Genomic DNA, 22,006 nt, shown 5'->3' on the forward strand with positions numbered 1-22,006 from the left:
TAAATAACAATGGAAGAATGTATAATCAATAAAATTAACAGAAAAATTTAAAACCAAAACCTGATAATGCAAAATTAGGCAAAAAAAGGAGACTAAAGAAACCAAACATGGGATGAATAAAAACAAATAAGGAGAAGGTACATTTAAATCCAAACATCAACTATGTTATATGTAAATTAACTACTCCAATAAAAAGCAAAGAAAAACCAACAGCTAACATTATACTTAACTAGAGGCCCGGTGCACAAAAACTTGTGCACTGGGGGGGGGGGTCCCTCAGCCTGGCCTGTGCCCTCTCGCAGTCTGGGACCCCTCGGGAGATAATGACCTGCTGGCTTAGGCCTGCTCCCGGGTGGCAGAGGGCAGGCCCAATCCCTAGGTGCAGCCCCTGGTGGGGCTCAGAGCAGGGCCGATTGGGGAGTTGGGGTGCCGCCCCCTGTCATGCACAGAGCAGGGCGGATAGGGAGGCTGCGATGCCACCCTCAGTCACGCTCAGGGTAGGGCCGATTGGGGGATTGGGGCACCATCCCCTGTCACACTCAAGGCAGGGTCGATGGGGAAGTTGCGGCCCCACCCCCTGTCATGCACAGAGCAGGGCCAATCAGGAGGTTGGGGCACGGCCCCCTGTCACTCACAGAGCAGGGCCTATCAACGGGGTTGGGGCTCTATACCCTGTCACACAGAGATCAGGGCCCATCAGGGGGTTGGGGTGCTGACCCCTGTCATGTACAGAGCAGGGCCCGTGGGGTGGGGGTTGGGGCACCGCCCTCTATCACCCACAGAGCAGGGCCGATCAGGGGGTTGAGGCGCCGCCACTCTCACACTCAGGGCAGGGCCGATGGGGAGGTTATGGCTCTACCCCGTCACACACAGAGCAGGGCCTGTGAGTGTGTGTGTGGGGGGGGAGGGGGTTGGGGCGCCGCACCCTGTCACACACAGAGCCGCAGGGCGATCAGGGGGTTTGGGCGCTGCCCTCTGTCACGCTGATCCCGGTGCCAGGAGGCCTCTCGGCTCCGCTGATCCCAGTGCTGGGAGGCCTCATGGCTCTGCTGATCCCGGTGCTGGAAGGCATATTACCCTTTTACTATATAAGATAGAGGCCTGGTGCATGGGTGGGGCTGGCTGGTTTGCCCTGAAGGGTGTCCTAGATCAGGGTGAGGGTCCCCACTGGGGTGCCTGGCCAGCCTGGGTGAGGGGATGATGGCTGTTTGCAGCTGGTCACACACCCTTCAGGGTGGGGGTCCCTACTGGGGTGCCTGGCCAGTCTGGGTGAGGGGCTGAGGGCTGTTTTCAGGCTGGTGGGTGACGGAAGCTCCCAACTGCTCCTTTTTTTCTTTTTTCTTTTTTTTAATTCTGGGCCAGCTTTAGCTTTGAGGTGTGGATCCAGCTCTTAGGCCTCCGCTGCTGAAAGTGGTTTCTGGCCTTTGCTTACAATGTTGCGATCCTGCTGGCTGAAGCCCGGCGGACTAAAGTGGGTTTCTGGGGTTTTATTTAGCTTCTATATTTGTTACATAGTTGCTTAGAGTTGCAGGTCAGAGGTCTGCAGCGGCAGGCGGCAGGCAGGGAACGTTGAAGTCCTCTGTCACTGAAGCAAGCAAGCCTCATGTTAGTTTCAAGCTGCCTGGCTGCCGGCCGCCATCTTGGCTGGCAGTTAATTTGCATATTGCCCTGATTAGCCAATGGGAAGGGTAGCGGTCGTACACCAATTACCATGTTTCTCTTTTATTAGATAGGATGGTTAAATGAATGCTTTTCTTTTAGGAACAAGGCAGCAAAGCAAAGATACCCCGTCTTACCACTTCTGTTCAACATTGTACAACTTCTATTCAGTATTCCTAGCCAATGCAATAAGATATAAAAAATAATTGAAACATATAAATAATAACAAAGTCAAACTGTCTTTACTTACAGATGACACAATCACATATAGTATAGAAAATCCAAAATGTCTCAAAAAGCTATTAGAACTGGTAAACAAGTTTCTTACAGCAATATACAAACACCAATTGTATTTCTGTATACGATGAGAAATTGTATGAAAAAATCAAATATTTAAAAATAAATTCAGCAAAATATATCTGAACAGCACTGGTGGCAGTGAAGTTTTAGGTTTCAGGTGGAAGTATGATTTCATTATATGTCAACCTGCAATGAAATGGCAGTTTAAGACTTTTTCTGCTGTGTTGGGAACACAACAATCTAAACAAAGGACAAAGGTGGATAGCATAGGTCAGTGGTCGGCAAACCGCGGCTAGCGAGCCACATGGGGCTCTTTGCACCTTGAGTGTGGCTCTTCCACAAAATACCACATGCGGGCTCACACTTACAGTGCGATTGAAACTTCGTGGCCCATGTGCAGAAGTCGGTTTTCAGCCTGGGTGAGTCTATTTTGAAGAAGTGGCGTTAGAAGAAGTGGGCAGTGTCTGTCGGTCAGGTGCAGGCGGGCCGCGGGATACACAGCGCAGGGGAGGCGCACGATTAATGCACGAGTTGAGTGAGCTAGTCAGTCAGCAGTCTCATTGTGCAGTGGTTAGTGCTAGTTGCTCCACAAATCGCATGCAGGTGACAAAAGTACCCCCTTGAAGCATAAAGTTACCTGTATTTTTCCAACCAGCTGCAAATCCTACAGGTATTTTTGTCATCAATTTAAGAATTGTAATTCTTTTGTGTTGGTGGCTTTATTATTATAAAATGAAACATTTTTTTAGGTGCCCTGTTTGAGATGGCTACAAAGAAGAAGCAAAGAAAAAAGGAAGACGAAAACCGTGAATTTAGAGTTGAATGTACCTACCTATATAGTTTAAGTTTAAAAAATTTGGCTCTCAAAAGAAATTTCAATCGTCGTACTGTTGATATTTGGCTCTGTTGACTAATGAGTTTGCCAACCACTGGCATAGGTTAAAAGGGCTGGGCTGTGCTGGATATTGTCCCTTCACACCCGTACATCTACTGTTCACCCCGCTCTGTGCCTCAGGAGGTGGATATTAGTTTATGCACTGCTTCACTTGGGGTTTTGTGCTCTCTGGCTTGCAATTAAATTTAGCCAAAAGTGGGAGGAGAATCGTAGAGTGACCAATTTTCCTGATTTGCCCCTAACAGAGGAGCTGCTCAGGATGTGGGACTTTCAGTGCTAAATCCTAAGCAAACTGGGATGAACTGGTTACCCTATGAGTGGTTCTCAACCTTCTGGCCCTTTAAATACAGTTCCTCATGTTGTGACCCAACCATAACATTATTTTCATTGCTACTTCATAACTGTAATGTTGCTACTGTTGTGAATCATAATGTAAATATCTGATATGCAGGATGGTCTTAGGTGACCCCTGTGAAAGGGTCTTTTGACTGCCAAAGGGGTCGCGACCCACAGGTTGAGAACCGCTACCCTACATCCTGGCTTCCCTCACATCCTGGCTTCCCTCTTCCTGGGCCAGGAATTGGAAGTAATTGTGTTTCTTTTAGCAAAGGCCACAGCTCCTATTGGGCAGCTCTATCCTATAGCTACCCTCTCTAGGATCTGGTAATCAATCTCTCCCCTTGTAACTAAGATCTAAAGGTAGTAACTGCTCATCATTGTTTGTCTACAGGCTGTTCTCCATCCCTTGTTGATTTCTGTGACCCTGCCCATCTTTTTCATGAAACTTTGAGTTACCCCAATTGAATGAGCCCACTGTCTTCTGCTAGAATACTGACTGATATATTTGGTTTATTTTTTCCATAACCACTATTACTACTTGATACTATACTGTATATTTATTTATTTCCTGTTTTCCCCACTGCTGGGGTCCAGCCCCAGCAGGTCCAGGGGTCCCCAAAGGTGTGGACGGAGTCGGCGAAGAAGGAATGACACGGAGACAGCATTCAGTTGATCAGCAACCTAGCCAGGATCTCTAGCCAAGTTCTGGTCAGGATCTCCAGCGAAGTTCTGGTTAGGATCTCCAGCCAGGTTCTGTGTCCATGTTCTCTTGCTAGGTTCTCCAGCCAGGTTCTGTAGCCATGTTCCCTCGCTAGGTTCTCCAGCCAGGATCTGTCCAGGTTCTCCAGCCAGGTTTAGTCACCAGGTTCTAGTCAGGTTCTCTTGCCATGTTCTATCCAGGTTCGGTAGCCAGGTTCTGTCTCTAGGTTCTTCAGCCAGGTTCTCTCGCTAGGTTCTGTCTCTAGGTTCTGTGGCCAGTTTCTGTCCAGGATCTTTTGCCATGTTCTCTCGCTAGGTTCTGTCTCTAGGTTCTGTGGCCAGTTTCTGTGTTCTCTTGCTAGGTTCTCCAGCCAGGTTCTCCAGGTCCTCCAGCCAGGTTCTGTAGCCATGTTCCCTCACTAGGTTCTCCAGCCAGGTTCTGTCCAGGTTCTCCAGCCAGTTTCTGTAGCCATGTCCTCTCGCTAGGTTCTCCAGCCAGGTTCTGTCGCCAGGTTCTGTAGCCGGGTTCTTCAGCCAGGTCTGTCTAGGTTCTCCAACCAAGTTCTGTAGCCAGGTTCTGTCCAGGATCTTTTGCCATGTTCTCTCGCTAGGTTCTGTGGCCAGTTTCTGTCCAGGATCTTTTGCCATGTTCTCTCCAGCGAAGTTCTTCTGTCTCTAGGTTCTGTGTAGGTTCTGTGTCCTGTTGTCTTGTTACATCTGTATTTATACCAGTTGATCCCAATCCTATCAATCTCTATTCCAAAGGTTAGGGCACTTTTTATCCCCATTCCAGGGAGTAAAGATTATGTAGCTTAAGCATGATTGTTCGTAGTTAAAATGATTAATTACCTGCCTGGCCCTTAGTTAAGGGGTTTTATTCCCTCCCTAACTTCAGGGGAAAATCCCTACCTGGGGAAACAACCTTTCTCAGAGAGGTGACCTTGGTTAAAACACATAGTGCCAAGAAGGTGAGCAAACATATTAAGAACAGTATGCCATATATGCCCGGTCCCTTGAAACAGCAAGGATGGACTGGCTCCCGGCACCCCACTAGAATGTAAGCTCCTTGAGGGCAAAGTCTTGTCTGTTCAGTTCACTGCTATATCCCTCACACTTAGAGCAGTGCCTGGCACAGAGTAAACCCTCTCAATAATAATAATATTATTTGGACAATAATAATAAGCTATGATCTTATTAACTAATAAGCATTTATCAACAATAAGTATTTGTTGAATAGTTAAATTATTTGAAGGATACATAAATGTTAGCAATGACTATCTCTCAATAGACTTGCAGGTTATTTAAACTTTCTGTTTTGTGTCTTTCTACATTTTATAAATGCACTTTTGTATATAGCTATAATTAAAAATGTTATTTTATATGCACTCTAAGAGAAACAAACAGATGCAATATAATATGTATACTAATTTATGTAAAACTTCAAGGAGGAGGCCCAGTGATTCTCAGGAAAGATGAGAACTAGAGGCCTTAGAACAGATTCTTAAAGAAAGACAAATTCTAAATACAGGTAAGTAATATAAAATAAATAAAATAAAGATGCTCCAAAACTAAAAAGAGGCAGAAGATCTAGAGTAAAAGAAAGGGATAATAGAAGTTTAATTTCTTAGAAAAAACACAGCAGCAATGGGAGGTCCAAAATAAAGAAGCAGCAAAATATGATGTGAAAATGAGACCCTGTAGGACATCTGAACAAAGTTTGGGTCATAATTATTGTACTAAAAATAACAGGGGCTACTATTTATAAAGAATTTAGTACCAGCCATGTCTTTTCTCAGGGTTTATATATAGGATCTCAGCTAGAGCCTGTGGTGCTTGTTATAGTAATAACTAGAGGCCTGGTGCATGAAACTCGTGCATGGGTAGGGTCCCTAGGCCTGGCTGGCAATCAGAGCCGATCTTTGGGGCGACTGGTGGAGCAATTGGGGGGCCTCCACTGACACCTGCCTTGGAGGGGCCCAGTGGGGCGATCGGGGGGTAGGGAGGTGCCGCTGGCACCTGCCTTGGCTGGCCTGGGGCCTGTGGGCTGGGGGCAGCTCCTGTGTTGAGCATTTGGCCCCTGGTGGTCAGTGCACATCATAGTGACCAGTCATTCCATTGGTCGTTCCACTGTTCGGTTGCTTTGCATATTAGGCTTTTATTATATAGGATGGGCCCCACTGAATCCTGTTCCCCCAGTATCTAAATCCTTGTGTAGTTCTCACCCACAGTGACTCTGGAACTGGTTATGTGACTTGCTTGGTGAATGACGTATTAACACATGTAACACAAACAGGTTAGAAAGTGCTTTGCCTCCCAGGGCTTGGTCTCTGTCTGAGTTTGGAAACTAGCTGCCCTGTGGAAGAGTCTGGACTAGTTTGCCAGAGATACGTACATGGCCCATGCCATAGAAAGCACCAACAGCCAACATGTGTAACTGATACCGGCTTAGACCTGCCCTAGCTGAGCCACTAGACCACTGCATGAGGATCTCAGGCAAGACCTGAACATAAAACTGCCCAGCTGAACGCAGCCCCACTTGATGACATACAGAACCAAGGGAAATAACATGGTTTAAAAATGCCTGACCGTTTTTTTTTTAAAAAAAAATATATTTTATTGATTTTTTTTACAGAGAGGAAGGGAGAGAGATAGTTAGAAACATCGATGAGAGAAACATCGATCAGCTGCCTCCTGCACTTCTCCTACTGGGGATGTGCCCGCAACCCAGGTATATGCCCTTGACCAGAATCGAACCTGGGACCTTTCAGTCCGCAGGCCGACGCTCTATCCACTGAGCCAAACCGGTTTCGGCATGCCTGATCTTTTAGGTCACTGTTTTGAGGTCCCTTTTTCTGGAGTAATAGATAGACATGATCCTCAAAATAACCCCCAAGACATGAATTAGTATGTACATATACTAATATATACGAAACAGAATCATAAAAATAAAGTAACTTGCGCCCTAACTGGTTTGGCTCAGTGGATAGTCGCCTTGAGGACTGAAGGGTCCCATGTTCGATTCTGGCCAAGGGCACATGCCCGGGTTGCAGGGCATGCAAGAGGGAGCCAATCAATGATTCTCTCTCATCATTGATGTTTCTCTCTCTCTCTCCTTTACCCTTCCTCTCTGAAATCAATAAAAATATATATTTTTTTTTTAAAAAAGAAAAGATTTTAAAAGGGGAGTATCAAATACTGACAGATCGGTGATAAGGTGACTATAATGGGGAAAACGGATGATTTGAGGACTTAAAGGAGGAAGGCATTCCATGAGAATGTGATTGCCGTAATTCACAAGAACGTCACGTGACTGTGCTCCCGCTGCAGAACTGGTACTGCCTGGTAGTGACGCGTGGGCGATGCAGCATGCCAGTCACACTGGTGACACCGATAGAGCAATGGTGACCCCACCCCCAAACCACAGAGAGAGTGAGAGAGAGAGAGAGAGAGAGAGAGAGAGAGAGAGAGAGAGAGAAAGCTGCTTCTCACCTGACAGCAGCTGATGGTCCTGGGATTCGGAATTGAACGGTATCTCCATGGGCTGCGACTGGCCCCCTGGCCCCCCAGGAGCGCCCGGAGCGTCAGCATGGCCTCGGGAAGCTTTTCTGGTCCAGGTCGGGCTCCGAGACCCGGAGGCTACTGCGGAGCCGGAGATAGAATTCCTGACACTGGGCTACCAAAAAACGTCCTCTCGGTGCAAAAGAAATAAAGGAGGAAACGAAGACTCCTATTTACATGTACTCAGCTTCCTCTCTCCCCAGGCAGGCGTCAGGCATTGCCCCTCGGGGACCTGGAACCCCGTTCCCAGCCCAGCCACCTTCCAGCCCCACTGGGTGAATGGCAGCCACGTCACGTAGAGCTGGGGAGACCAGGCACCGCGCTCCTCGCTTCCCGGCCTAGTCCCAGCCCCACCCCTGGTCCGGCTCATCACCGTCTGTCCTCCCTGCCTCCCGCACGGAGGGCTGGTTCGCGCGGATGCACCCACGCCTTGACCCGCCCACCCCCGGGTCCCGGTGTTCACTCAGTGGAACCCAGGGGCCAGCAAGGGCGGCCCGACCCAGCTCGCCGGGCCTCGGAGCCGCGCCCGGGGCGACCCCGGCGGCCTCGACTCCCCGCGGCCTCCGGAAAGCGCACGCGGCTCCCTGGCGGCGCGGCGAGGCCGCTTCCGAGGCGGGACCCCACGCGACCCTGCGCCTCTCGCGAGGCCACGGCCCCGGCCCCGCGAGGCACCTGTTCGGGCCGCTCTAGGAGGCGGGCGGACCGGACCCGCAGCTCTATGGCTGGGCGCGCAGTGCGCACGCGCCGGGCGGTGCGGGGCGAGCGCGGTAGGGAGGCCGAGTTTAACGCCCGCGCGTCCGCGGAGCTGCCCGCAGCCCAGAGGTGCCCCTGCCCGACCGTAGCGAGGGGCCTGGGAGCGGGCACAGACCCCTGGCCCGTGTGCCGGTTCTGGACGTGAATGTCGGAACACGCCTCCCGGGAAAGCGCCCTGGGCGGGGTAGGTTTTGACTCCAGGACGAGTTCGCCCTCGGTTACCCGCTTTGCCTCCCCCGCGCGCGTGCTCGTCTCCTTCCCTCCTGCCCCCCACCCCACCCCACCCCGCCCCGCCCCGCCCCGCCCCGCCCCGCCCCGCCCCGCCCCGCCCCGCCCCGCCCCGCCACCCGGTCCCGGAGCATTGCGGGGGCTCGGAGCCCCCCGGGGCCTTGCGAACAGGCCCGTCGCGGGCCCCAGGGAAGCAGTAGGCGGGCGGGAGCCGTCCCGGGTGCGGGCTGCTCTGATTGTGGGACCGCATTGGAGCAGCGGGGCGGGGACAACCGGAGACCTGGCCATTAATCCCGCATTCCTGGGAAAACAGCCGGTTGTCTCTTCTGCCATCAAGAAAGGCCAGAGGGGCCCTAGCCGGTTTGGCCTGCAGACTGAAGGGTTCCGGGTTTGATTCCGGGCAAGGGCACATCCCTTCCTCTCTGAAGTAAAATAAAAATTATGTATATATACATTAGAGGCCTGATGCTCAAAAATTTGTGGGAGAGTAGACCTTCTTTCCACCTGCTGCCAGCATCGGCTTCCCTCCAGCACCTGGGACCCAGGCTTTGTCAGGAAGGACGTCTGGTCTAATTAGCATATTGCCCTTTTATCATTATAGATACTAGAGGCCCTGGGCACGGATTTGTGCCTGGTGAGGGGCGTTTCCTGCCGCTCAGCCCGGTCAACCAAGTGGTGGTCCCCCTGTGGGAGCGCACTGACCACCAGGGGGCAGCTCCTGTGTCCAAAGGTTGTGGGATTCTCATTAAGTGAGGCCAATCAGAAGACTGAAGACTTCAAATGGATAGTTGCCTTTTTTTTAATAGATGACGATCACATGATTTCATGTTTTTAATAGCATTTAATAGTTTTTTTCAGACTGTGAACTGCACATGTTAATAGTACAGAAAATGAGGAAGTATAAATCACCCACAATCTCACTTCCCATAGGAGCATTGTTAACATTTTGGAGTATTTTCTGTTTGTTTGTTTTTATCCCAACCCTAATTTTTTTGGTAAAAATCTTGTTTGGGAAATCATTTTTAGTGACCGATTTTTAACATTTATACTTCAACTGTTTAGCACTAGAATGTAATGCAAGATGTATTGTAATAAAACTTGAGTTTTAAGTTTTGCTTTGAAATTATTCCCTCAGGAGTAAGGAGCACGAGAATATGATTGGAGATGTGCTGGAGGATGGGGAGTTGTGGGAAGAGGTCAGGGAATTGGTGTTCTTTGCTTTTATTCCCTGGGCCAGAAAGTGTCTGGAAACTGGCAGCTAGTCGCTGGGGCAGCAGTTCACTAAGTACACTTGGGGCTTCACTGTGGTTGAAAGACCATAGGAGTGAGAACAAGTAGCCTCTTTTTAAAAATATATTTTTTTATTGATTTCAGAGGGGAAGGGAGAGGGAGAGAGAGAAGCATCAGTGATGAGAGAGAATAATTCTTCGGCTGCCTCCTGCACGCCCCACACTGGGGATTGAGCCCGCAACCCGGGCATATGCCCCAACCGGGAACGAACTGTGACCTCCTGGTCCATAAGTTGCTGCTCAACCACTGAGCCACGCCAGCCGGGCCACAAGTAGCCTCTTGAAACACACACACACATCTGTGCCCACCTTTGAGAGCAAGAGTCAGAGCAATTGCCATGGCCTTCCCCTCCTCTCTCAGTAGGTCCATACTTGTAAAGAAAAAAAGCCCATGACCTTTTAGATCTGTGACCAGCCAATAAGCCAGCTGCCAGTGACAAAGTTTGAGTAGCAATGTCAGGTTCTGGCCCATCAAAAGCAGGAGGTGGATGGGCATAAGTGGGGTCTGCCCACAGAGCTCACCTTTCCTCTTGATTTTGCAGAAATGCTCTCCTGGTCAGGTCTTCCGCATGGGAAGTCAATCTACCTGGCAACCCCCTGTGGTCTGAGGATTCACTTAATGGGCAAGAGAAGCAAAGTTCATAGGGCTGCTTGGAAAGACCAAGGTCAGACTCGCTGAATTTCTAATCCTCTCAGCTGGACAGTGTTAACTGAAGCCTCTGGAAATGAGGGAGAAGAGGTGGGAAACTGATATTAAGCACCTTGTCTAAATTGCACATTATCTTTATCTTGTTTTTATTTCAGAGAGGAAGGGAGAGGGAGAGATAGAAACGTCAATGATGAGAATCAGATTGGTTGCTTCCTACATGCCCCCCTACTGGGGATCTGAGCCCACATCCTGGGCGTGTGCCCTGACCGGGTATCAAACCGTGACCTCCTGGTTCATGGGTCGATGCTTAACCAGCCAGACTGCACATTATCTTTTAAAATCTGTGCATCTGGACCTAGCTGGTTTGGCTCAGTGGATAGAGCGTTGGCCTATGGACTAAAGGGTCCCGGGCTCAATTCCAGCCACGGGCACATGCTTGGGTTGCAAGCTTGGCCCTCAGTAGGGGGCGTGCAGGAGACAGCCAATCGATGATTCTCTCATCATTGATGTTTCTTTCTCTCCCTCTTCCTTCCTCTCTGAAATCAATAAAATCAAATCTATGAATCTGTTGTGCAAGATCCATTTAAGGTAAACATTGTTCCCCCCTGGACTGCCTCTATCCCAAAAGAAACAAGGCCTGAGCAAAAGGGAAAGACATGAATTACTTTCCATCCAGCTGGTGAAGGAAAAAACAATTACCTTTGACATCTAGCTTATATTGGTGTCCTCCCCTCCCCTTTGTATACACGTAGAATGTTGAAGCTCTAACTGTAAGAGCTCACCTACTTCAGCTCCTTTAAACTGAGGGTCCAGACCAGGGGTCCTCAAACTTTCTAAACAGGGGGCCAGTTCACTGTCCCTCAGACCGTTGGGGGGCCGGACTATAGTTTAAAAAAAAAACTATGAACAAATTCCTATGCACACTGCACATATCTTATTTTGAAGTGAAAAAACAAAACGGGAACAAATACAATATTTGTATTTGCATGTGGCCTGCGGGCCGTAGTTTGAGGACCCCTGGTCCAGACTGTCAGGTGACTTGCTTACAGCTGCAGAATGAATGGAAAAGAACCAGCAAGAACAAAGGTCTCTGCTTCAAGGCTATTCCTTTTCTCACCTGTAAATCTCCTTCATGCAGATAGTTCACATTTGCAGATTCATAATTTGTAGAAGACATTGTGTATATATTAGTGTGAGATGGGTATGTCTACCATTGTCATTTACCAACAAGGAAGTCACAAGTCCTAATCTCCTAGGACTTGGAAGAGATGCTATGGAGAGTATGTGCTTTTTCTTAATACTTCTCCACTACCCTGGGCTTCCACTCCCTTTCATACCCTCTCTCTCTAATTTTAGAGTTTTAAATATTTATTGCAAGAAAATTTGGAAGACACAGAAAAGTGTAAGAGAAAATGAAATAATCTATGTCATCACTCAGAACCAATATAGCACTTTAAGATTTATGTCCAGTATTTAATGCATAAATATATTTTTACATGGAATCATGCTGTACATAACTGTCTTTTATTTTTACACAAGATATTAATGCTTTGTCATTTATATCAACATCACTTTTAAGACTGTATACATCCCTGCTGATTTCGGAAGCATAATTTATAGGTAGAATGTGAAAGTCAGAAGGCAATGCTTAAGGCTTCTGATTTGATTGCCAGAGGCAGTATCTACTCACATCCCACTTGCAACGTTATCGTCCCAGTTTCCCTGAATTGTTAGTTGCGTGAGGGACATCTCAACTCTTGCTTCAATATAGCGTTTTTAATTCCAGCAAGGATGAACACTTAGTGTGCATTGAATTTATTCTTTTGTGTTTTGCCTATTTAAGAAACCTTTATTTTCTGTTGTGACTTTCTAATGGGGAGACAGTGTAGAGAAACAGAAGGGTTCTGGATTCCTGATGCCTGGTTCAGTCTAACCTCACCACTGGGTAGCAACATGACACAGAGTAAGCCGTGATCCTAAGCCTTCATTCCTCGTCTGCAAAATATGGGCGTCTGACAAATAGCGAGTACATGTACACAAAGCCCGAACAAGTACCTATTGCGTTTCTTATTGATCTGTAAGAACTCTGTGTAAAGAATATCCTCCTTCTGTAATAGATGGTGTATCGTTCCTAGTTAGTTTGTCCTACCCTTTCAGTTTGGATCTTCTCTGTGGAAGAAAACAGGAGTTGACTAGCTCTTGTTACATGTTACCATCTTTTCCAAATGATTCTCTCCCTTTCTTTTTTCATTCTAAGCTTGAGCAGTTAGCCCTCCTGCCATTCCTGCTGGTTAATACACGCTCATCTGCGTATGCCCCAACTGGAGTACTACCTCTCTATGTATCCTCTGCATGCCCATAGGTTTCTATTTTTGGTGAGTGATAACCGTTAGGTATTTTGAATAACATGTTTTTCTGTTGCTGGCTAGCTTATACCCCTTTCCAATCGTAGAGAAGTACCAGTCTAGGGGTACTTTTCCTGCCGGGTCCCTCAGAAGATGGGACTCTCTGGATGGACCATGACTGTTGCCACTTCCCTTTAGCTTCGTCTTGAACCGAATTCATGAGACTGAATGCTGCTGATATAAAACAAAACTAACTGTGTGTGAGGTGCTTGGAGAATAAGTCACAGACCCAGCAACTGACAAATATTCTTCAGCACCAGAGCCCAAGGCAGTGCATGAGGAACTGTGGGTGCAGCCCCCAGTGATATGGTAGCCATAGCAGCAGCTGATCCTGAGCACTGGAAGGTGGAAGCTGATAGCAGCTTTGTCAGTCTTACTGTTAGGAACCAAAGATGTCCTTCTGTCTGGGAGAGGGACATTCAGACAGACTCTCAACCTCCAGGCTGGGGTCTTTCTGGCCCCTCCCCCACCCCCACGAAAGGTCTAGCCTACAGGTAGGGCAAGGAAACTACTTATTAACCCTTTTTCTGGGTCACACCAGATGAAGACAAAACTCACCACCCCGTGGTCCAAGGACTCCAGGGTTTTTCTATTAACAAGCTTTTCCTGGCTCCTACTTTACTGTAGGCACTGCTTAAGAGACTGGCTGCATCCACACGTCTTACAAACCTGACTCTACTTCACCAGGAACTCACCCGGCATGCTCCACACAAAGGGGACTTTTAATTTCTCAGACTTTCTTCCGGGCCTGTGTCTGTGTTCTCCCTCATCCTTCAGATCATTTTTCCTTGACCAAGGTTGGGTTAGGGACTCTTTAATGGCACGTGGCACTGATCATACTAGTGCCATTGCTGGTTTGCCCTGCTCATTAAACTGTACAAAATGTCTTTATTTTCCATTATACCTAGTTCTGCAGTGACAGCATGGACTGCTTACCCTCTTCATGACATTCTCCTGGAAACTGAGGTTTCAATGCAAAAGTCCCATTTTTCCTATTTCCTGAGTATTCCTAATGAGAAGAAAAAAGGAGGAAGCAACAATTCTTCCATCTACTGTTCTGACTAATCACAGGAAAAGCTTTCAAGGGACAATGTGCATGGCACGGGGGAGTGCTGCATAAAGTCAGACTGACTCGAGACCTAGGAGTTCACCACCTTCATGGAGTCTTGCTCAAAGTAAACCCTTTTGATTAACAAACATAAACATTTGACAGAAGTATTTACAATATTCATTGTATTCACCAGTTACTTTACAGTGTGGACTCTCTGATGGCGCATGAGGACTGATCTGTGCCGGAAAGCCTTCCCACATTCATTACATATATAAGCCTCATCCCCAGAGTGGATTCTCTGATGCTGAACAAGGGCTGAGCTCCTTTTGAATGTTTTGCCACATTCAATACACTGATAAGGTTCCTCTCCACTATGAATTCTCTGATGTCTAATGAGGTTTGAGCTCAAACTGAAGGCTCTTCCACACTCATTGCATTCATAGGGCTTCTCTCCACTATGTATTCTCTGATGGGTTATTAGCTCCGAGCTCTGCCTGAACGCTTTCCCACATTCATTACATTCATAAGGTCTCTCTCCTGTGTGGATTCGTTGGTGTCTTACAAGCTTTGAGCTTTGGCTAAAGGTTTTCCCACACTCATTACACTCATAGGGTTTCTCACCAGTATGAATTCTTTGATGGATGATGAGATATGAACTTTGACTGAATGCTTTGCCACATTCATTACACTTACAAGCTTTCTCACCTGTATGAATTTTCCGATGTCTAATGAGGGCCGAGCTCTGATTGAAGGCTTTTCCACACTCACTACATTCATATGCTTTCTCACCACTGTGGATTCTCTGATGAATAATCAGATACGACCTCAAGCTAAAGGCCTTCCCACACTGGCTGCATTTGTAGGGCTTTTCTCCGGTATGGATTCTCTGATGTTGTGTTAGAGAGGAATGCTGTTTAAAGCTGTGCCCACATACATCACATCTATGAGGTCTCTCTTCTGAAGGAACTTTCTGAAATGTTCTAGAGCTTGTACTTAGAATCAGGCTTCTCTGCGGCTCATGGTGGAATCTCTTTCCTAGAGATCTGTGTGTGATGGCTTGACTACAACTGCCTGCTGGGGAAGGGGAGCTTCCTAATTTCTCCCCTGAAGCACTTCCTTGCAGCCTCTTGAAGTGGCTTTTGTGTTCACTAATTCTTCCGAATGAGAGTTCCTGGAGAAGTCCTGCTTTTCCTCCTGAAATATCCTTCTTTGCCGCTGATCCATTGTTCTCACAATCTGAAATGGTAATAGCAAAAACCAGATTTTTAGTTTCTCCAATCACTCTCAGTACTCACTTTCTATGTGAGAGAAAACAGATGCTCCAACCACAAAAGATGTCACTATTCCCATATATCTGTAACACTGACTCTGTGGACAACACCTCCCTTCCAGAAACAGCTATATTAGCCCGATTTCTGTGGCTGTTTCTTCTCAGAGTCAAGACCAACCACTCAAACATGAGTTCCTTCAGATTTTGTGCTGGGCTCTCATGTATCATCCCCAGTCTACAAACTGTCCATCCCCTAGACTTCAATTACGAATGTACTTATGTTATACGCTAATCAGATCCCCAGTTCTATCCTGTTTCCTCTGGTAAGCTCTAGACTTGCATATCCAATGCTGACTGGACATATTACTTGTGAATATTTCACAAGCACCTAAATACATCATCCGTGTGTTTTTTCCTTTATGTTTTCCATGTATATGAAATAGGCCCATTATTAACCAAGCAGTTTAAGACTGAAACCTGAAACCTCAACTCCTAGCCACATGCTCCACTTTAACAATGATCAGCTACTGCAATACAATAAATACCGATAAGCAGGAGTCGGCTTTGATATTCCCCACCTCTCACCACAATACACCTTGATTTATTCACCGTGGCCACTTGATTATAACAGTTTCTAACAGGGCTCTATCTACTCTTATCTTCAAATGCATTCTCCATCCTGCACCTAAATTTTAAAACACACACCCAATCATGTCATTCCCTTGCCCAAATCCCTTCACATGTACCCACTGCACTGTACAAACTAAGTAGAATGACGTACAGGTTTCTACAATCTGGGTCCCATTTTCCTGTCTAGTTTCTCTTACCACCTCTCCTCTATAAATTCTCTGTTCAAGTTAAATTGAATTTTCTGCAATCCCCACAATGGGCTATATAGTCTTTCACCTTTAGGACTTTGCGGCCTTTGCTTGTGTGATACTATCTAATAAAGAGGGAATATACTAATTGACCCTCACGCTGTCACAAAGATGGCAGCACCCACAGCCAAGAAGGAGGGAATATGCTAATTGACCGCCCTGCCCTCAAAGATGGCGACGCCCACAGCCAATAAGGAGGGAATATGTGAATTGACTGCCTGCCTTCAAAGATGGCGGCACCCACAGCCAATAAGGAGGGGATATGCTAATTGACTGCCACACCCTAAATGATGGCAGCACCCAGTCCCATCAGCCCCACCGGGGTGGCAGCCACATGCCTGCCTCCGGAGTCCCCCAGTCCCCTCAGCTCCCCAGTTGCCCAGGGCTGCCCGAGGCTCAGGTAACCAGGGCCGGCCGAGGCTTGCGCTGCTGGCAGTGGCAGCAGCAGAGGTGTGATGGAGCATCACCTTCCCCTGATCGCTGGGTCGCCTCCTGCCCCTGAGGGCTCCCGGACTGTGAGAGGGGGCAGGCCAGGCTGAGGAACCACCCTCCAGTGCATGAATTTTCCTGCACCAGGCCTCTAGTATTATAATTAACTAGAGGGCCGGTGCATGGGTAGGGTCCCTAGGCCTCGCTGGCCATCAGGGCCGATCGGGGCCTTCTGGCTGCTGGCCAGGGTCTTTCTTCCTTTGTTCCACGCTGCCCCCTGGTGTTCAGCACACATAATAGCGAGCGATTGAACTCCCAGTCTCCTGGTCAAACTCCCACGGGGACAATTTTCATATTAGGCTTTTATATATATAGATATTTGTTCTTCATCCCCAGTTCTGGGCACAGTGTTTAAATTTCCTAAGTGGTAGATGTGAGAGGAGTGCCTTCTGTTATTCATAAGCCCCTACCAACCATACCTGGGTTTATGCTAATGAGCTGACTCTTGGAGGTAGGCTGATTGCCATCGGAACCAACCAAGTGACTAGAACATTGGAACTTTCAGCCCCATTCCCTGACCTTCAGGAAGAAGGGCTGGGTTGAGTTAGCTAATCATCGACAGCCAATGATTTAATCAATTGTGCCCAGGTAATGAAACCTCCATAAAAACCTTAAAGGGGTTCAGAGAGCTTCCAGGATGGTGAATGCATCCAAGTGCCAGGAGAATGGCACCCCAAACTTCACAGCTACAGAAGCTCTGCACTCAGGACCTTTCTGGACTTTACCCTACGTACCACTAGTTCATTTGTATCCTTTATAATAAATCAGTAGTAGTAAGTAAGGTGTTTCCCTGAGTCCTGTGAGCCATTCGAGCAAATTATGAAACCAGAGGAGGGGTTGTGGAACTGCCAATTCACAAAAGTCAGACGTGTGGGTAACCTGGACTCGTTACATGCAACTCGCATCTGTAGTGGGGGTCAGTCTTGTGGGACTGAAACCTTAACCTGTGGGATCTGCACTCATTTTGGGGAGTTAGTGTCAGAACTGCTTACTGTGAGGGAAAACCTCATGCATCCAGTGTCAGAAATATTGAGACAGTCTTTTCCTTTAGCCTATTTTCCCACCTATTTACCTGGCTTCTTCCCACTTCTAGTTCAAGTCTTAGATGTGTCTTTAAGAATTATTCCTTGAACTGCTAAGATTGGGTATAGTGCCCAGTGCCTACTCTTATTCTATAATTTACTACACTATACTGCAATTGCCTTTTTGCTTGTCCACCACCTACATAAACCTGAAAGTTCCTTGAAGATAGAGACCCAGTGCCTATCACCATATCAGACATGTATTAGTACCCAGGTAAGATATACAATGAAGGAGTAAGTAAAGAAACGACAGGCAACTGACACGAGGAAGCCTGACTGGTTTGTGTGAAGGTTGCTGAATACAAAGTGGCTAAATTCTAGGTCAGAGCACCTCTTGGCCTAGAAGAATAAAGGTGAGGCTTACATGTGGCTTATTTGCAAAATGCAATTCATTGCATATCTTCAAGGCCAGAGGCCTAACTGATAACAGTTCCCAGATGAATTTCTGTTTCTTACCACTTTGGGAGGAAAGGCAAGGTTCCCAAGGTTTCAGCTGTGCCTTTAAAGGCTGGAGTTGGATGTTTAACTCTTGGGATGCTCCAAGACGTGTCCAATCCTTCCAGGGTAATGCCTGTCCTTGCGGACTAGCCGGAATCTGAAACCAGTAAAATATGGTTAGCGTGGTAAGAAAATCCCTAGGGAAACGCTTAGTAAAAATCCCAGAGGTTAACGAAGACATCCCCGGTCATGAGGGACAAGGGAAAAATAACTACTTATGGCAGAGAAGGACATGGCCCTCGTAGTCACATCAGGGTCATGGTTCAGTAGAGACAAATTTTCATCCTACTGTTTGACGCCACATGCTCCAGTGTGTAAATTCCTTTTCCCACAACATAGTACATCTCCCAGTTCCCACCTGCTGTCCAGGATCATCAAATTCCCTCTCCAAATCCTCCAACAGAGTCACCGCTTCCTCGCCACTTTTTGGGCCATATTGCTGAACCCAGGCCTGCAGCTCCTCGGGCAGGATGCTCAGGAACTGCTCCAGCACCAGCAGCTCCAGGATCTGCTCCTTCGTGTGCAGCTCCGGCATGAGCCACTGGTAGCACAGCTCCTGGAGTCGGCCCAGAGCCTCCCGGGGCCCGGGTGTCTCCTGGTAGCAAAACTTTCTGAACTGCTGGCGAAACAATTCTTGGCAAGATCGGGCACTCGCATTCTGCTTTAATGTCTGCCCCCAGGGAGGGCTTTCTTCTCCTTTCACTAGTATTAGTTCTCGTTCCTGAGGGTCTGGAGGTAGCAGGGTTGAAACGGCTCTCGATTCCACAGCCATCCCGGCCTGAAACAGCTGATAAAAAACCTCACAACTGGGTTCTCTACTTCAGAAGTTCTTTGAGTAACCTCTTCTTTCCTGAAGGGTGAAAAAGCACTGTTAACCTACAGCAGCGAAAAAAACCCTCAAAGAACTGATAATAATAAACATCAGCCAGCCCAGTAACATACTGAAAGGGAGCTTGTTTGAGATTGTAAATAAATAATAATCAAGTGACAAACTAAAAATCACTCATGTCTTTCACTGTCTATTTTGTAGGATTTCTATCACCAATTCTATAAGAAATTATTTTAGAAGCAAAACAATGCAATATTAACATGAGTCACATACTGAGAAATTTCCTTTTTAATTCTTTCAATTCTGATGCATTGAGGAGAAAAATCTGTCTTTAACACATATGTAAAACTTGCAGAACTCTTTTTTTAAAAATATATTTTTATTTATTTCAGAGAGGAAGGGGGAGGGAGAGAAACATCAATGATGAGAGAATCATTGATCAGCTGCCTCCTGCAGGCTCCCCACTGGGGATCAAGCCTGAAACCCCGGCATGTGCCCTTGACTGGAATCAATCCCGGGACCCTTCAGTCCACAGGCCGACGCTCCATCCACTGAGCCAAACCAGCCAGGGCAGAACTCCCTCTTTAATAAAGTTATATGCCTCACACTACCAAGGGTAACAGTATCTAGCTCGGATTTAAAAATGCTGATTTAAAAATATGTATTTTTAGTAATCTATGGCAAATGGTGTCAATTCATTTAAGGTAGTAAAACACTTGTTAAAAATGCATATTAAACATTATTTGACTTAAATAAAAATATTGTTGACTATTCGCCATTTGATCAATGTTGGTATTCACTGAATTTCTTCAAGGATCACTGAGGAACGAATTACGGGCTCTGTGCGGAGCCCGGTAATAGGATGCAAAGGTGTTTGCTCCTGAATAAATGGCTCTCCCTAGGAATAACCAAGAAGAACTTGTTAAATGCTTACCACGTGTTCCAAACCCTGTCAGATAGAGAGACACAAGTGAAAGGCAGGTCTCAGCTCTCCAGAAGCTTAGGATAAACCGGAGTAAACATCTTTAAAAAGCGAAATATGGCAACGAGCACGTATTAAATTTCTGATAAAGGTCAGACAGGCTCTGCCGTTGGGATGGGGGCCTGTCCACAGGAGGGTAGGGTATGCCCTCGCGTGGGCAGGACAGTAACACTTAACCCTAACACGCCCATCAGCTGGCGAGATGAGGATATTGAGGCTGCAAATCCGGTTTATTCAGCTCCGGCCTTTCTACTTTATATTCGGTTCAGCCGCAGCATTTGCAAGATCGGGGCGGTGGGGAGCAGTGCCCTCCCCGCGGGACGCGGGGACCCGCGCGCCGGCCTCATCGCGTCCCCAGGTCGCCAGCAGGCGCCGCCCCACGAGGGGCCGCGGCCCCGGGATGGGCCGCCGCGGAGCGGGCTCTGCCCGCCGCGCCCTCCCGCCTCCCTCCGCCTCGGGGCCCGCGTCCCTCACCGCAGAGCCAGCAGCGGCGAGCGGGCCAGCGACCCGGCGGCGAGACACAAAGACCGGAAGTGCGCCCCCGTGGCCTTCCGCCCGCGACTCCCCGAGCCCCCTCCGCCCCGCCCCGCGCTCACGGACAGCCAATCAGCGCCCTGGATCCTGTCCTTCCACCGCCCGCCCCCTGCGACCGCGGATCCGCAGAGCCCGGACTCCCGGCCCGGGGCGTGGACGGCGCGGCGGTGGGCTGATGGGCGGGCGGGGGCGCCGGAGAGGCCGCCCTACCCACCTGGGCCGCCCGCGGCCCACCACCTCCCACCGCCTCCCACCACCTTTTTCTCCCTCCACCCTCCATGTTGATGCCCGGTCACTCGCGGTGCGCCCACCTCCGATGCTTTGGGAACGTGTTCCTGTATCTCCAGTGCTGTTCCCGGGTCTCCCACAAAAGTCCACACGTGGACAAACAGGCCGAATAAACGGTAACAACCGGTGTTGCTCTCCTGCCCAGCAGCTCGGCTGTAGCCTCTCTCTGCCCAGAGCCAAGCCGCCCGCGGGCCGAGGCGCCGGTTCCCCAGCAGGGACGCGGGGCTCTCCCGCCCCCGCCCTCCGAGCGGGTTCGTGTCCACCGACCCCTGCTGCCAGGAAGCGTAGTGCTTAGATTTCCCTTGGCCGTTTAGTGGGCGAAAACGGTGTGTCCTGTTGTGTTTAAACTCGGTAGTGTTAACGTAAAAAAACCATTGAAACCTTTAAAGAATTTTTGTGAGTTTATTTGAGCCAAACTGTCGACATATGCCGGGAAGCAGAACCTCAACGAATTGAGATAGTGGTCCGGAGAATGGCAGGGTTACATCCGTATTTATACATGAAATTCATTGGTGACACATTTAAGGAGGTGGGATTAAGTGAAGTGGGGGAAACCTCTGTGATAGGATAAAAAGTAAAATGATGGACACATGCTTAGGTCGGTGCAGGAACAATTAACGTGGTAAATGAAAGAATCTGCTGCATCTGTCCTGGGCTTAGCACACCTGGTTGTGCCCCAGGGGCTCCAGATACAGGGAAATCACAAGTTACCCAGACATTTCAAGGGTATGTTATCATAGATGCAAAAAGACAGATAGGCTCAGTTACAGTAAAGGTTGACCTTATCAGTGAAGATATCGGCTTAGGATGTAGCTGCCCACCATAACTGCTTTTAGTTAAGGTTTAATTTCAGACCATCCTTTGTGGTTACTTTAGGTCTCCGAGTCTGCAAGACTGCCATGCAGGCCTCTCCTGAGCTTGTCAGGTCAGCATGGGGAGAAGGTAGTTCCCTCTCCTGGTTACTGACCATGTACGGTTCTTCAGTGGCGTTTCCCATGTTTAAAGTTGCAAACATTTCCCCTTTTATTTGTATTTATTTTTAAAATGTTAGTACAAGGTGACATACATAAAAAGACACGTATTTGGGGGAAAATTCATTAGCATGCAGAGCTATTACTGACTTACTAACTCATTCTTTTAAAAAAATACATTTTTATTGATTTCAGAGAGGAAGGGAGAGGGAGAGAGAGAAACATCAATGCCTCCTGCACGCCCCACACTGGGGATGGAGCCGCAACCTGGGCACGTGTCCTGACCAGGAGTTGAACCCCGACCTCCTAGTTCACAGGTCCATTGCTCAACCCCTGAGCCATGCTGGCCGGGCCGGCTCC

General features: G+C 48.1%; 1 protein-coding gene across 3 annotated transcripts in view; it reads right to left on the reverse strand.

Annotated features, from left to right (window-relative positions):
- Window positions 1-20,297, reverse strand: part of ZNF397 (zinc finger protein 397) — a 29,769-nt gene extending 9,472 nt beyond the window's left edge. Inside the window, exons 1-5 of one of the 3 annotated variants that reach the window (XM_059707344.1) lie at window positions 19,806-20,297; window positions 18,401-18,892; window positions 18,001-18,139; window positions 14,531-15,061; window positions 10,308-10,439 (exon numbers count right to left, since the gene is read on the reverse strand). In XM_059707344.1, the coding sequence (XP_059563327.1) occupies window positions 10,387-10,439; window positions 14,531-15,061; window positions 18,001-18,139; window positions 18,401-18,814 (1,137 nt within the window). In that variant the 5' untranslated portion in view covers window positions 18,815-18,892; window positions 19,806-20,297 and the 3' untranslated portion in view covers window positions 10,308-10,386. Of the gene's footprint in view, window positions 1-7,381; window positions 10,440-11,810; window positions 15,062-18,000; window positions 18,140-18,400; window positions 18,893-19,805 lie in introns of those variants that run through there. The other 2 variants (XM_059707343.1, XM_059707342.1) reach the window with 2 other exon arrangements.
- Window positions 20,298-22,006: the final 1,709 nt, after the last annotated feature.

This window comes from Myotis daubentonii, chromosome 8 (assembly GCF_963259705.1).
Source record: "Myotis daubentonii chromosome 8, mMyoDau2.1, whole genome shotgun sequence".
NCBI classification, from domain to species: domain Eukaryota; kingdom Metazoa; phylum Chordata; class Mammalia; order Chiroptera; family Vespertilionidae; genus Myotis; species Myotis daubentonii.